The 15,926-nt window shown below is 40.9% G+C and overlaps 1 protein-coding gene across 1 annotated transcript in view; it reads left to right on the forward strand.

The window, feature by feature from the left end:
* LOC140243095 (uncharacterized) overlaps positions 1-15,926 on the forward strand; it is a 61,579-nt gene that overhangs the window by 40,865 nt on the left and 4,788 nt on the right. Inside the window, exons 21-34 of the mRNA XM_072322828.1 lie at positions 2,599-2,799; positions 3,504-3,684; positions 4,328-4,461; positions 4,919-5,035; positions 5,496-5,788; positions 6,379-6,517; positions 7,616-7,801; positions 8,863-8,978; positions 10,085-10,262; positions 10,852-11,120; positions 11,707-11,829; positions 13,075-13,252; positions 13,647-13,922; positions 14,641-14,800. Of these exons, the coding sequence (XP_072178929.1) occupies positions 2,599-2,799; positions 3,504-3,684; positions 4,328-4,461; positions 4,919-5,035; positions 5,496-5,788; positions 6,379-6,517; positions 7,616-7,801; positions 8,863-8,978; positions 10,085-10,262; positions 10,852-11,120; positions 11,707-11,829; positions 13,075-13,252; positions 13,647-13,922; positions 14,641-14,800 (2,551 nt within the window). The remainder of the gene's footprint in view (positions 1-2,598; positions 2,800-3,503; positions 3,685-4,327; positions 4,462-4,918; positions 5,036-5,495; positions 5,789-6,378; positions 6,518-7,615; positions 7,802-8,862; positions 8,979-10,084; positions 10,263-10,851; positions 11,121-11,706; positions 11,830-13,074; positions 13,253-13,646; positions 13,923-14,640; positions 14,801-15,926) is intronic.

Below are 15,926 nucleotides of genomic sequence, written 5' to 3' on the forward strand. Positions count from 1 at the left end.
GTTTGCTTTATTTGATGGCACTAGGTGAGAGCTTCCAAACTTCTTCACAGAATTTTGACCTTTGACTTCTTTGACCTTTGACCTTGATTTTTTATGTATATTGTACATTGGCTACAAAATGCTACTCCTTCGCCATTTCTACCCCGATTTCAATTCCGTTTACTTTATGTGATGGCTCTAGGTGAGGGCTTCAAAACTCCTACACAGAATTTTGACCTTTGACTTCTTTGACCTTTGACCTTGATTTTTGACCTATATTGTACATTGGATACAAAATGCTACTCCTTCGCCATTTCTAACCCGATTTCAGTTCCGTTTGCTTTATGTGATGGCACTAGGTGAGGGCTTCAAAACTTCTACACAGAATTTTGACCTTTGACCTTCGAGCTTGATTTCTGACCTGTATTGTACATTTTGCTTCAAAATGCTACTCCTTTACCATTTCTAACCCGATTTCAATTCCGTTTGCTTTATGTGATGGCACTAGGTGAGGGCTTCAAAGCTTCTGCACAGAATTTTGACCTTTGACTTCTTTGACCTTTGACCTTGATTTTTGACTTATATTGTACATTGGCTACAAAATGCTACTCCTTCGCCATTTCTAACCCGATTTCGATTCCGTTTGCTTTATGTGATGGCACTAGGTGAGGGCTTCAAAACTTCTACACAGAATTTTGACCTTTGACTTCTTTGACCTTTGACCTTGATTTTTTACCTATATTGTACATTTTGCTACAAAATGCTACTTCCGGCGGGGACATATATTACGCACCGCGTAATTTCTACTTTTCCTTGTTTTTTTTTTAAATCTACGTAGCGTGATCCTTTCAGAGCTGTTATGATGTCATGCATCATTCAAAAGACCTTTTATTCATTGCTTTATTGCTTATTCAATATGATTTTTTGTCCCCGCCGAACGAGTTCGAGCAGGGGACTATGAAACGGGCTCCGTACGTGTGTGTGTCCGTGTGTCCGTCTGTCCGTCCTTCTGTCTGTCTGTCTGTCTGTGCGTCCGTGTGTGATCAAAATGTTCAATTTGCTACTTCTCTGTCATTTATGAGCCAATTTTGATTCTGTTTGCTTTATATGATAGCACTACATGGGAGCTTTGAAACTTCTACACAGAATTTCAGTTGTGACCTTTGACCTTGACCTTTGACCTATATTGTACATTTTGCTTCAAAATGCTACTCCTTCGCCATTTCTAACCCGATTTCAATTCCGTTTGCTTTATGTGATGGCACTAGGTGAGGGCTTCAAAACTTCTACACAGAATTTTGACCTTTGACTTCTTTGACCTTTGACCTTGATTTTTGACCTATATTGTACATTGGCTACAAAATGCTACTCCTTCGCCATCTCTAACCCGATTTCGATTCCGTTTGCTTTATGTGATGGCACTAGGTGAGGGCTTCAAAACTTCTACACAGAAATTTGAACTTTGACTTCTTTGACCTTTGACCTTGATTTTTGACCTATATTGTACATTTTGCGACAAAATGCTACTCCTTCGCCATTTCTAACCCGATTTCGATTCCGTGTGCTTTATGTGATGTTACTAGGTGAGGGCTTCAAAACTTCTACACAGAATTTTGACCTTTGACTTCTTTGACCTTTGACCTTGATTTTTGACCTGCATTGTACATTTTGCTACAAAATGCTACTCCTTTGCCATTTCTAACCCAATTTCATTTCCGTTTGCTTTATGTGATGGCACTACAGTCTGTAGGTGAGGGCTTCAAAACTTCTACACAGAATTTTGACCCTGGACTTCTTTCACCTTTGACCTCGATTTTTGACCTATATTGTACATTGGCTACAAAATGCTCCTCCTTTGCCATTTCTAACCCGATTTCGATTCCGTTTTCTTTATGTGATGGCACTAGGTGAGGGCTTCAAAACTTCTACACAGAATTTTGGCCTTTGACTTCTTTGACCTTTGACCTTGATTTTTTACCGATATTGTACATTTTGCTACTAAATGCTACTTCCGGCGGGGACATATTTTACGCACTGCGTAATTTCTACTTTTCCTTGTTTCCCTTTATGGCGCCATACTTTCAGAGCTGTTATGATGTCATGCATCATTCAAAAGACCTTTTCTTTATTGCTTTACTGCTTATTTTATAAGTCCTGCCCTGTGACATAAATGCAGACCTCCCAACCATACTGAATTTGGAGGAAAGAATCTGAATTTTGACCATTCCCAGCTCTTGTTTCAACAGGAGTTTCCTGTTTTTCTGGATAATTTTACTGCACACTCCTGTGGGAACTGCTCTCTCTTTCCTGCTTTTGAGCCAAATCATCCCTATTTTTCAGTCAGAAAAGTTGGGAGGTTTGTTTTATGTGCAAATTTGGCTATAAGATACATGTACTTTCTTTTGTAACTCCAATTGATGAGTGTTTTAATATTCTTATAATCAAAATTCAGTTTGATTAGGGTTAGATATGCTTATATTGTGTTATATCGGACAAATATGTAGGTACAGTGTAGTATCAAGATATTTTTATAACTGTAATACCAATTTTATTGCTAAATACATTCTATAACCTTTCACAAATTACTAAATAAACTTCTTATGTAATACCTGAATTTAGGTGACGGAGGACATAGCCATGACACGCTACTCCATCCCAGGGGTGGGGCTGGTGTCGCCTCCCCCTCACCATGACATCTATTCCATCGAGGATCTGGCTGAGCTCATCTACAACCTGAAGTGCGCCAACCCGGAGGCCAGGATCAGCGTCAAACTGGTGTCAGAGGTTGGGGTCGGTGTTGTCGCGGCAGGAGTGGCTAAGGTAAGATGTGTTGGTGAGTGGTTGATCCAACCAAGGTGGGTGTGGCTAAGATAAAATTGTTGGTAAGTGGCTAAGGTGAGCTGTGTTGGTGAGTGGTCCAACAAAGGTGGTTGTGGCTAAAAGAAGATGTGTTGGTGTGATCAGTGGTATGAACTACATGTGTGCAGCATGCTATATTTAGAAATAGTGCAGAGTTGAAGTGTCCTTTAATTGCTGAGAAATTGATACACATACTTTCTTTGCTGGTTGGAAGTCAAGCGGATGTTCTGGAACACCTAAAAGCCCTTAAAAAAGGACAAAAATGAATATTGATAGAGCATGGTTTCACTTTCATTTAACAATTGTATGGAAAGGGAGCCAAATAATGCAACTAGGATTTGATATGAAACTGAAAATGATGTTAAGGCCTTATCTCAGACAATCAAATCAGCGACATAAATATATTTTTTTTTACAGAGCTGTAAAATATTCTGGAGGCACTTCTGGAAAACTTTCATTATTTCCTCGTATCTAGGTATTACCAGAGAATATAAAAAAAATATCCCTGATTACGGAATGATTTTTGCTGATTAAGATGGATTATGTAACAAACAAGTATTTCTGTGATAGCTGTTTGGAATCACCCCAAATTTGTCTTGTGAAATGTTGGCAGTCCCACTTTTCTTCATTTAACTGACCGTGTCGAATATCTCTTTTGTGTGCAGGGAAAGGCTGAACACATCACCATCTCAGGTCACGACGGGGGCACTGGGGCCAGCACATGGACCGGGATCAAACACGCCGGGTTGCCGTGGGAACTGGGCCTGGCGGAGACTCACCAGACCCTGGTCCTGAACAATCTGAGGTCAAGGGTCGTCCTGCAGACGGATGGTCAGCTCAGGACAGGTCAGTTATTTTTTGTCACATGGATTTTGCGTGCATTTGTTTTGACCTCTTTAACAATACCTTCCTTCTTTGGAAAATTGCCGTGGCTCTCTGTTAGCAATTCTTCATTTTTGTAATCAGAATATGCAAGGTGCTGCAAATCTGATTTTAATTGCCAGTTACAAAAAGAAATTCCACCTCTCTGCAGTCGTAGATACAGTATGTATACAAATTTTGTATTCTGCAGAAGGCATTTTTTTATACAACTGTTGATATTGCTGAGCCGCGTCATGACAAACCATTTTGTGTGGAAGCTGATCTTGTTGGCAAATTACTTGAATTTTCTGTTTTAGATATTCCCATTTGTTTGTTTGTTTGTTTGTTTTTTTCTGGTAGCATGATTCTGTACGATAACGCTTAATGACGTGAATGAAAAGTTTGCTATTTCATTCAAATATTAACCTTATTGCTCAGTTAGAAATACGCTTGTATTTTTCATTTCTATGACTACTAACACAACTGCTACTGTAGATGTGTCAAGTAAAGCATACTGTATGTATAGAAATACTCATCATGAATTGAAGACATACTAATCAGGGAAACTTTACAGAAGTTGATAGCTTGATTAAACTTTGACCCTTGGTTTTTGCGCTGCTCTCTGCAGGCCATGACGTAGTGACAGCTGCCCTGCTGGGGGCGGACGAGTTTGCCTTCTCCACAGCACCCCTGATCGCCATGGGGTGCACCATGATGAGAAAGTGTCACCTCAACACTTGCCCCGTCGGTATTGCCACCCAGGTCAGTTTTATTCTAGTCGCAAGCCAACATCAACCCAGTTGCAGTGCTTTTGCTTTACTGACTACGAATGGTGTTCAATGTGCTTTACAACACATCTTGATCTTGGTGCTATGTTCTGTTTTTACCTTCCACCTTCATCTTAAACAAATGTGGTTCAGTTTCTCTTAAAAACATGAGTGAAGTTGACAATGGATTTAGACACATCAGTCTCACTGATTGAAGTTTAGATATGATAGTAATGGCCTAATTGGAAATCTTCATGCACATATTTTTCTACCCTGGTGAATGTATTATATGAGTTTAAACATGGAGCCGTACAGACCGTCTTGTGGATGTCTCTAAATCTGAACTGTGGACAAATCTATTGACTCGAACTTCACAAAACCTTCTTCTTTTTCTTTTCAGCTAATCACTCTTTAAAGTTGAACAATTTGTGCCACTTGTTTTGTTTGTGTAGGATCCTGAGTTGCGCAAGAAGTTTGAGGGACAGCCTGAGCATGTGGTCAACTTCTTCTTCATGCTGGCTGAAGAGATTCGGTCCCTGATGGCCCAAATGGGATTCAGGACGTTCCAGGTACCCCAACTGGTCTTTCTCTCTCTCTCTCTCTCTCTGTGATTACATATCCTCAATAGAAACAGCCCTCTGCCCACAGAATCTATGGTATATTTCTGGCAGACAAACATTGCTTCTAGATCTCTTGGAATTTCGCTTTTCATCTAACCTTTTGACTGTGAGATATGACAGTTACCAATCGAATACAGTTGATATAATTTAACACTGCTTCCTGTGTTCAAAGGGTTGATTCAAGACTTCAAATCTGTGTAGTATTATATAACAAAGACAAGTAAGAACTTTGAGTAAAAGTGTCAACTTTTTGCAGATGCCTAGTTTGTTCACTTTCAAATATTTCGAAACAAGGGAAGATAGACAAGATTTCTTTTCTCTGGTAATGCTGCCAATGTTAACAGGCTGTGGACAATGTTGCCATCTCTTTAAACCTTTCGCCTTTGACGTGACTTTGATGTATATGCAGGAGATGATTGGAAGGTGCGACATGCTGCAGCCGGTGCAAGATTGCACCAACAGCAAGAGCAAGCTGCTGAACTTTGATCTGGTACTGACCCGGGCTAGCGACCTACGACCTGACGCCCAACTGGTCGGCGGCACCACCAAGCAGTACTTTGCTCTGGAGAAGCGGCAGGACGTCGGTCTCATCGAGGCTGCGCGGGACGTTCTGAATGGCGCCACCACGCACGTCAAGATCGACATGGCCATCACCAATGAGTGCAGAGCCTTTGGGACAACCCTCAGCTTCTACATATCGAGGTATGGGAAGTTCCCTCGTAATTACTATCTGAAATGCTCATGTATTTTCCCATTTGCAGAAAATTTTCCTGATTCTGCTTGAATTTGACTTTATTGGTTTCATCTTTTGGCAGCAAGAATGCTGGGAATATTTTAGTGCTTACCATTCACTTTGATTTGAAAGATGAATAGTCTCTAACTGCATAGTGACTGCAGCAAATTCCTTAATTCTATATGTTCTCATGCAGTAACTCTGGGATTGCAATATGTTAGGTGATATATTGAATCTGACATACTAGTATTTCACTTTTCACCGTGATATAACCTCTGAAATTCTTACCTCATTCTGTTATTTTGTCATCAAATCTATTATACCTATATTCAATACTCTATTATTGAGATGTATCGAATCTTTTGTTTCATGCAAGTTTTGTATTTCGATACAAACTCTGTTGTATTCTCACGTGATTCTCTTATATTTTTATTCTTTAAATCTTGTATATATTTATACTTTTCTCTTGTATTGTGATATATCGCATCTGTCATATTCTTGTGCATCTCTCCCAAATGATGATATGTTGAATCCATATCTTCATGCCTTTCTCCTATAGGAAGTATCGTGAGACAGGTCTCCCAGAGAAGTCCATTGAGGTCAGTCTGAAGGGGTCAGCTGGTCAGAGCTTCTGTGCCTTCCTGGCCAAGGGTGTCCATGTAGAGCTGGAGGGAGACTCCAATGACTATGTGGGCAAGGTGAGGATACGGCTTTTACCTCAGACGCTTTCACATTATTTACACTCATTATATGCCATGGCGTAAACTCTCTGTGAGACAGCAGCATAGTCATGCTTTGGAAAAACATTGTTTATCAAATCTTTGCAACTTTTATTGACTTTGGTTACCCTGGACATGTAATGAGCAAAGTTGTAGAGAAAATGCCAAGCCTTGCTTTGATGTAAATTGTATGACAAGTCTGTGACTGTTTTTCTTTCAAATGAGCAGTAGCTGCATTATTGTAGAGGCATGACTTTTGCACATCAAACAGTGACAGAAACCTCGAATTTACTTGCATGTCCAGTAGGGAGCACCGCTTGATAGTCAATCACCACATAAAATGCAAGCTACATGTGACAGGAATGGAATTGCGAGAAACATTGTCATCATACTCTAGCACTTCATGGATTGGCAATTTATTGATTGTTTTTTGCGAGTTTGTGTGTTTGAGTGTAATATGTGAACTTGGCATGCTGTCAACTGAATTGGGCATGCGAACGTGGCACATAAAGACAATGCCATGAAGTCACACTTAATCTCACTCCAACGACTGTGTAGGCATGGTTATGATGGAGTTGACTTCTCAGGCTCTTTAACGCTAGGAGCAATGTCATCAACAACAAAGACTACAGCTACTAGTCGGCATCAACAACCTTACCACTACAACAATATTAAGGACTACTATGGAGGAAGGTGGTCAAAACATCACACACAAATGGCAGTTGATGGAACTTGACAATTATTATCATACTTCACTTGTAGTTTGTCCTTTCACCTACAAAATACATTGCACACAGAAAAATTTTATGCTTGTTACCCTGAGTCATTTTGTTCCTCTAGTGCCGATTTCATGGCCTCATAGACACTGTCATTGTTATGTCCCTGAACACATACAAAGTGCAGTTATTGATACCTACACATAAGTTACGTGTGGATTTTAACTATTCTCGTGTTGTTCAGAGTAGTAAAGCTAAGCTTATGAAGTGGCTGGATGTTTCTTTTATGCAGTGGTGTCTTGTTCCCAACAAACTCAAAATTATTAAAAAAAAAAAAAAATCCTTTGCTGCTTTCCTCCAGGGTCTCTCCGGTGGTACGGTCATCGTCTACCCGCCACAGGATGTGTCAGAAGACTTCGAGTCCGACATGAACATCATCGTGGGCAATGTGTGCCTCTACGGTGCCACGAGCGGCACAGCGTACTTCAGGGGGCAGGCGGCCGAGCGCTTCTGCGTCCGGAACTCCGGCGCCATTGCTGTGTGTGAGGTAATACTCTAATTTGCCATTATGATGACATTACTACAAACTGACTCGGTGGTCTTACTGAGTTACTCAAAAGAAATTGTGCTCTGTATGTGCATTATTCTTGGCCATGTTGAGTTTTAGACACTTTGGATGTGAGATATTTGCTTAATTTAACACATTCTGGAAAATACTTTATTGATTTTTCAAAGCTCTTGTAATTAAGCATGATTTGCAGCATGATTTGCAGTGCAGTTGAATTGCTTGGGTTTTCATTCAGACAAAAAGAGGAAAAGGATGGGCTTAGTACAGAGATAGGGATAATAATAATGATGATAATGATAATAATGAGAACAGCAGCAACAACAACACATTGCATTTGTAATGTGCTTAATGCAATGTTTCTGAGCGCGAGAAGAAAGACAAAAGGAAGGGAAAGGAAAGATGATGAATGAGACATAACAAACAAGTCAAAAATACTAATTGCATATAATATTATGCACAAATAATGACAAATCTTATAAAATTCAAACATTAATTGGACATTTGCGGTATGTGCATTGTGAAGACCTATGTTGAATCAAATGTTGAAGTGCTCAAAACTTTCATCGGTTGGGGATGACAATAAATTTAAATGTTTCAAGCTTCTACCAACCTTTAATTGTAGTGGGCAAGCAACCTCACTGCATAAGGCTTGAGAAAGTCCTCAGGAGTAGGACGAAAGCTTGCCCACTACAATTAAAGGTTGGTAAAAGCTTAAACATGTGAATTTAAATGTTGAAGTGATATGCTGTATATACTACGTGTTTGGTAGATATTGGAAAGGCCTCTTCTCAAGCGCCGTTCATTCCATGCCACTATCCAAATCCCAGCTGTCTTACTCCAAAAATGAAGCCACCACGGCATCTCAAAGGAAAGGCTATCCCATTCGCTATAGTGCTTTGGCCGCCATGTTTTTTGGCTCTCCTGAACATTTGACATTTTGTAGATACGAGGTCTTGTCGCCCCAGCGACAATAGCTGTTTAGTAGATATTGGAAAAGCCTTATCTCAAGCACCATTCATTCCATGCCACTTGACTTACAGGGTGTCGGTGATCATGGATGTGAGTACATGACTGGAGGTCGTGTCATCATCCTCGGTGCGACGGGTCGAAACTTTGCGGCTGGAATGTCGGGAGGCGTCGCCTACGTCTACAATGTGTAAGCAGTCTCTATCATTAGTCTCTACTTTTCTTCCACTTCCTTGACTGGAGAACCTTGATTGGTCATCTTAAAGGGATGGTATGGTATTGGTGGAGATGAGAATTGGGCTTTTAACTTTTTGCAAGATACCAAGAAACCATTATGAAATGGTACAGATCATGCCATTCTACTGGGAATTCAAAGTTTATTCGATGAAAATCGGTTTTGGAATGGCTTAGACATCCAAACACAAAGTAAAACGATCCTAATAAAATGTGGCTCCCACCTTATATTAGGATTTCCTTGTTTTGGATATCTCGGCTATTTCAAAACCAATTTTCATCAAATAAACATTGAATTCTTCTTGGATTTACATGTGCTTTCATATGTCATAAAAGGTTTCTCATTATCTCACCCCAAATGTTAGAAACCTGAATTAGGTCTCAACCAAAACTATACGAACCCTTTAAGTCAGAGGTCAAAATAATTAGTAGTATGTTGTCATTGATTTCCTCAAGCTTGATAGCCAATTTTGAAAGTTAGACAGTTAGGAGAGTCACCTCTTTTTGGTTTGAAGATTTACCAAATGTTCCTGAAATATGACCTGCTTGCTACCTGATGACTCACTGTCAATTATTTCCTCTGTATTTTTATTTGTGCACCTTTCTGGTATTTCATCTTCTTTTCTTTTTTTTAAACCTTGTCTTGGAATTTCACAAATGGAGAGTTTTGTGTGATGTGTAGTACTTAAATAAAAAAGATATGTTTTGACACTTACACCGTGAAATGTGATATTTACTTTAGGAATTGCTATCAACGGGCCACTTGCTTTAACAAAAGCCTCCTCTGTTATGTACCCAATTAATTTCTCAGTTCTCTGTAGATTGTGTGTGCCACATTTTGTTTTCAATGTGGCTTTATTTAATGGTGACATTTAAAAACTGTTAAAAAGTAAGCTTTCTATTCCTGGCTAACTGTGACCCAATATCAGCTGTTAACCTCAAATTAATGTATATTTTGATATATTCAGTCATGTGTAGTACAACCATAAATGTGAGTTAGTGTTCTTCTAAATACATTGGGATTGATCATGTTTTTATACTGTACATATATGTTGTATGCAGTCGAGGGGACTTTGACAAGAAGTGCAACCAGGAATCTGTTGCCCTGGAGCCGGTCATCAAGGCCATCGACGTCGATTTCGTCAAGGAGCAACTTGGACAGTTTGTCTCCTACACAGGGTCAAAGGTTGCGGCATTTGTCCTCGAGAACTGGGAGACAGAGAGAAAGAGGTTCCTGAAGGTGAGCAAAGGTCATGGCAGCTGTTTGTGGGGTCTAAGGTGACCAGCAACAGAGATGATGAGGGATACAGCATTTTGGTGATTCAGTCCAGCCTGTGTAGAGCAGCCACCCAAGGGAGACGAAAAAAGTGGCCGTTGTAGAGAGGTAGCCTCTATAGATGGAGTCGTTAACATGGCTTTTCTCTTGGGGAGAATTGTGTTTAGTGACCGTATATGGCAGGTGGCTGCTATAGACAGATGGTTGCTAATGCAGGTCTGACTCTAGTAGCGTGCTTTAGATCTGCAATGCAAACGCTATTGAAGACGATACCTCTTCCTTGGTTAGACAATGGAGATAGCTGTCTCGCGCTTGTGCAGATCACCATTTTTCGCCGAGTAGTGTTCTCTTACATTTGCCTCACAGATCTAAAGCGAGCTAAAGATCATGGTGGTGAACTTGGGCAGGAGTCTATGGGAAATGCGTGTCGTAGCAAAATCAGCCCGTCCTCAGCGGGTTAATACTGTAGGCACTCTGTCACTCAATAATCATATGAGAGGAGTGTAATCTCTCTTGATAAGTGACAAATTGATGTCTTGCTTCTCTCCCGTAGGTCTTCCCCCATGAGTACAGGAGGGCCCTGCGGGATTCCAAGGCTAAGGCAGAGGCGGTGGAGAAGGCCAAGAAAGAGGCGGAGCTTGTCAATGGACTGCCCAATGGGGTCAATGGCCACGCCCAGAATGGCGAACTGACCAATGGCGTGAACGAATGCGGGGATGGGATGCACGTCATCAAGGAGCCCAAAGTGATCGACATCGAGTCCACCATTCCCGATGTGGAGATACAGCAGAAAACAGTTGAAAGAGTCTTGGACAAGACTAGGTGAGCCACACTCTGTTGGCGTAAATACTCAATTCTGAATGATACACGCCATAATAACCAAAACAACAACAACAACATGTTTCATATACAGGTGCATCCAGTGTAGTATCATTTTGCCTAGTATTTCTTGCTGTAAAAAGTTAAACCTGATAGGAATGGATTTCATATTGTTTTATCTCTCTGGAGCATGCAAATTCTTTGGCCCCACAAATTCCAGTACATTTTGTCTTTTTTTCCTTAGTCTTGAAATAGATAAATTTTAGATTCTTTTCTTCCATGACATGAAACTGTGTTCTGACATGTTATGAATGTAAATGTATGTGGTGGAAGGTTGCACACTGAAATTTGGACTGAACTTTTCTGTATTGATCATGTTGACTCAGAGGTGCTGGTCTATGTGCACAAAACTAGAAAGATCATAGTATTTCTTGAATATATTTGCAACTGAAAGATTATGACTTTGGCTCTGAATTACTTGTAAGAGTGCTTTGGAATGAGTTAAATGTGCTTAGTACAACATGTACATAGTGAGTAGTTTCTCAGCTGTTGGTTTCGTCTGTGTTTGGTCTTTGTGTATCTGTGACAGGGGCTTTGTGAAGTATGGACGAAACAACGACCAGTACCGCAAGGTTGGGGTCCGCATGAAGGACTGGGGTGAGATCTACAACCACAAGGGGGTGAAGAAACAGCTCAAGACTCAAGCTGCCAGGTAACAGTGGTCTCGTTGGTAGCATGGGTGGAAATGGGAGGTGGTAATGAAGACAGTAGTTACGGGGGAAGTGGTTATGGGTGGCAGTAACAAGTCTAATGGTAATGAGAGGCAGTAGCAAGGCCAGTGGTAACGGGAGGCTGTAGCGTGGAGGAGGTAATGAGGGAGGTGGTAATGGTGGACATGGTAATGGGGGATGTTGTAATAATGGGTGATAGTACAGTTGAACCTCTCGTATCCGGACAAGTCGGGACCGGGGCTCATCCGGATAAGGGATTTGGCCGGATACAGGAGACTCAATGCTTTATACATGTACATATACATACACATGTGCTGATGTAGCCCATTGTAGCACCACATGTAGTAATGTGTATACTGCAACCTTTTCATTGTTACACTCAGTAACAGACCCCAAAATAGAGGTTCGTGTTTGCAAGAATGAAATCATTTTCTTTTATAAATTCTTGGGATGATTTACCTAAATAATTATTAAGAAATGTATCAAGTATATGTAATTCATGTGTGTTTGTGTACGAGTTCTCATGGAGTTGGGAATCCCCCTTTCCTCCCGTAATTCTTAAAAAAAGATAAAAAAATCATGGCGAGATTGCGTCCGGATAATAGAGAGATCCGGATAAAGGGAGGCCGGATAATAGAGGTTCAACTGTAATGGGGTAATAGTAACAGGGCAAGGGGTAACAATGTCATTGCTAAAAGGGGCAATGGTAACATGGGGACATGGTAGCAGGTTGTGGTAAAGGGGAGGTAGTAACAGGAGAGGTGTTAACAAGGGAGGTGGTAATGGAAGAGGTTGTAATAGGGTGTAATGGTTACAGGGGAGGTGGTAAGAAAGACGGTACAAACAGGAGCAATAGTACCAGGTGGTGGTAACTGGGCAGTAGTAATTGGGAGGTACTACACAGAGAGTGGTTGCACCAGGGTTGATGGTAACAGGGCCAGTGGTTCGGGAAGTGGAAGGTGGTACAAGGGGGAAAGGTTACAGGGGTGATATTACAAGAGTAGTGTTAAGAGTATTTTCCCCAAATATTTGCCTGTTCTTATTTTATTGTATTTTTATATGCAGGTCTTATATGTAGGTCTTCTATCTATCACAGTATCCATGAAAAAGATTCCATCTTTGAAATATTCAATTTGTGCATTGTGTATTGCCTGAATGTTAGTGAAAATTCTCTCAGACTCCAGCCATCATCCCCCATACCTTCCCCTCACTCTCCCCTCACACAGGTGCATGGACTGTGGCACGCCCTTCTGTCAGGGCCACACCGGCTGCCCTCTCGGCAACATCATCCCCTCCTGGAACGATCTCGTCTTTCGGGACAGGTGGCAGGAGGCCCTGGAGCGGCTGCTGGTCACAAACAACTTCCCTGAATTCACTGGCCGCTGCTGCCCGGCTCCATGTGAGGTGCGGTAGAAATGAGCAACAGCTTTCTTCACTCACTTTGTCAAAATGAAGGTTTATGAAATAAGTTAAACAAATAAACAAACAAATCGTATTGTCAGATGAAAATTTTTCAAACAAGGAAACAAACAAACAAAAGCAAACAATGATAAAGAAACAGGAGACTCATGAGTGCAATTTGTGTATGTGCATTGTCACTCAGTTGTCAAAGCTATTTGCAACTGCATACACCTAATACCACCAGGAGAGCCACTCTTATGATGAGATTCACCGTAAAGTCTTGTGTATAACCTGAAAGTCTCTAAATGACCAATTTAAACATGACAAAAATCATTCAAAATGGAAATAATTGTGATCTAAAATATAAGACAACTTAATTCCTCTCTTCATCTCCCAGGGAGCATGTGTCCTCGGTATCAACGCCCCCGCCGTCACCATCAAGAACATCGAGTGCGCCATCATCGACCACGCCTTCGAGCAGGGCTGGATCCGGCCCCAGCCTCCGGCACATCGGACAGGGAAGAAGGTGGCCGTGGTCGGAAGCGGACCCTCCGGGCTGGCTGCGGCCGCCCAGCTGAATAAGGCTGGCCACCTGGTGACCGTCTACGAGAGGAATGACCGCTGTGGGGGTCTGCTCATGTACGGCATTCCAACGATGAAGATGGACAAGCATGTAAGAGTTCTTTCCTTTTTCTGCCACTATGCTTACCACTCTTTGGCTTTAAATATTTACAAGTAATTTATAGTACTCACTGCATTCCTTCTTGGGCATTTTACGGCAATTGTGAAGTTTCACCAATTTTTCCAAATTGTTCCTGATCAGTTGATAATGATATGCTTGTGTAGTTTTGTACTGATCCAGTACCAAACACTGATGAAAATGTTTTTTTTCTGCTATTGAAGTGTAAAACATGTTATTCTGGGCTGAATAATTTCAAAATAAAAATTAGTCACATAGATTAGGGTTTGAGACTGAAGTATGATTATATGTGAACAAAGAAACAGGAATGTTCAAGATTTTGTTCTATGATATTGAGATACGTACAATTTGTAGAGATTTTGAATTATTATATGGTAAATTATGAGACGATGACATTATCAACTCACTCATTTGCACATACACATGTTAACTGTTCAAGAGCTATGTGGCAAAAATTGACAAAATTTTAAAATCTGGAACTGCCCTCTAATTAGTATGTGAGGGGGATGTGAGGGATTGCATTTAACTGGAGCCTTTGGCTTCTTTTTGTGAAGCTCTGTCAAATTTTATGCTGTAAATATTCTGTCATGATTGTTACTAAATTGAATTGAGTTGAATTAAGAGATTGCTATATTGATGACTGTAATATGGGTGAAGAGTGAATTGTTGGTTTTTGTCCTCTATCAATCAGGCTGTGGAGCGTCGCTTGAGGTTGATGGAGGAGGAAGGGGTGACGTTTGTTACCAATGCTGCCGTCGGGAAGAATGTCAACGGATGGGACCTCCTCAATGATAATGATGCTGTTGTCCTGTGTATGGGATCAACAAGACCAAGGGACCTTCCTATACCAGGTGTGTGTGCATGTCCGTGGTTTTTGTCCTTCATTTTGTGTTACTGCATCTTTTTCTGCATTTGTTTGTGTGTGACTATTTTATTTGTATTATCTATGTCACTGTATGAGTGTGTGTGTGTGTGTGTGTATGCTCATGTGTGCAGATAATGCTTGGATAACAGGATTGTATCAGGGCAAATACCCCCCCCCCCCCCCCCCCCCCCGAGGACAATTCCCCCAAGCTAAATATTGGTTAGTGATAAGGTTAGAGTAAAGATTAGATTTAGGTTTAGGGTTAGGTTCAGGATTTAGGATTAGGACTATTGTCAGGGGAAGGGTCTGGGGTAATTGCCCAGGGGGTAATTGCCCTGTAGACCTGTCATGTGATCTTCCAATTTTTTAAATGTGTTCATAGCAGTATGCAAACTGGTTGTGATGACAATCTGTAGAACCTTTTTTATGCCTCCGCAACGAAGTGGCCGGAGGCATTATGTTTTCGGGTCGTCCGTCCGTCCGTCCCGTTTTGTTTTTGTCGGTATCTCAAGAACCGTGTGGTGGTTTTGCATCAAACTTGGTATGATGGTATATCCTTGGGGGATAATACTTTGTGTGGATTTTAGGGTCACAGGGTCAAAGGTCAAAGGTCACAGGTTATTTTGTGCAAAAAAAATTGAAATTTCATGTTTTTCTCCATATCTCGCAAATGGTTCAAGGTATCTTCATGGAACTTAGTATATATGCTTGTACCGATGGGCAGTGATTATCTAGGGAAGTTGAGGGTCATGGGTCAAAGGTCAAGGGGTCAAAGGTCAAGGTCAACTCCTCAAAATATCACTACTTTCCTGAAAATGCAATATGCCTGAAGGTTTTTTTTTTTTTTAACTTGATGTATGGCATGTATTACCCAATATATATTTTGGGGGAAGTTTCTTGCCAAAAGGTCAAAGGTCAAAAGGTAAAAGGTCAAGTGAAAGTGCTAAATTGCACTTTTTCCTCCATATCTCGAAAGTAACTCAAGGTATCATCATGAAACTTACATAGTTATGCATGTTCTACCTAACAGTGATTCTCTGTGGAACTGTGAGGTCAAAGGTCAAACGAAAGGTTTAGATAATGCTATTTTCCCATTTGATACTGAAATTATA

The sequence above is a fragment of the Diadema setosum genome, chromosome 19 (genome assembly GCF_964275005.1).
Source record: "Diadema setosum chromosome 19, eeDiaSeto1, whole genome shotgun sequence".
Lineage (NCBI taxonomy): Eukaryota > Metazoa > Echinodermata > Echinoidea > Diadematoida > Diadematidae > Diadema > Diadema setosum.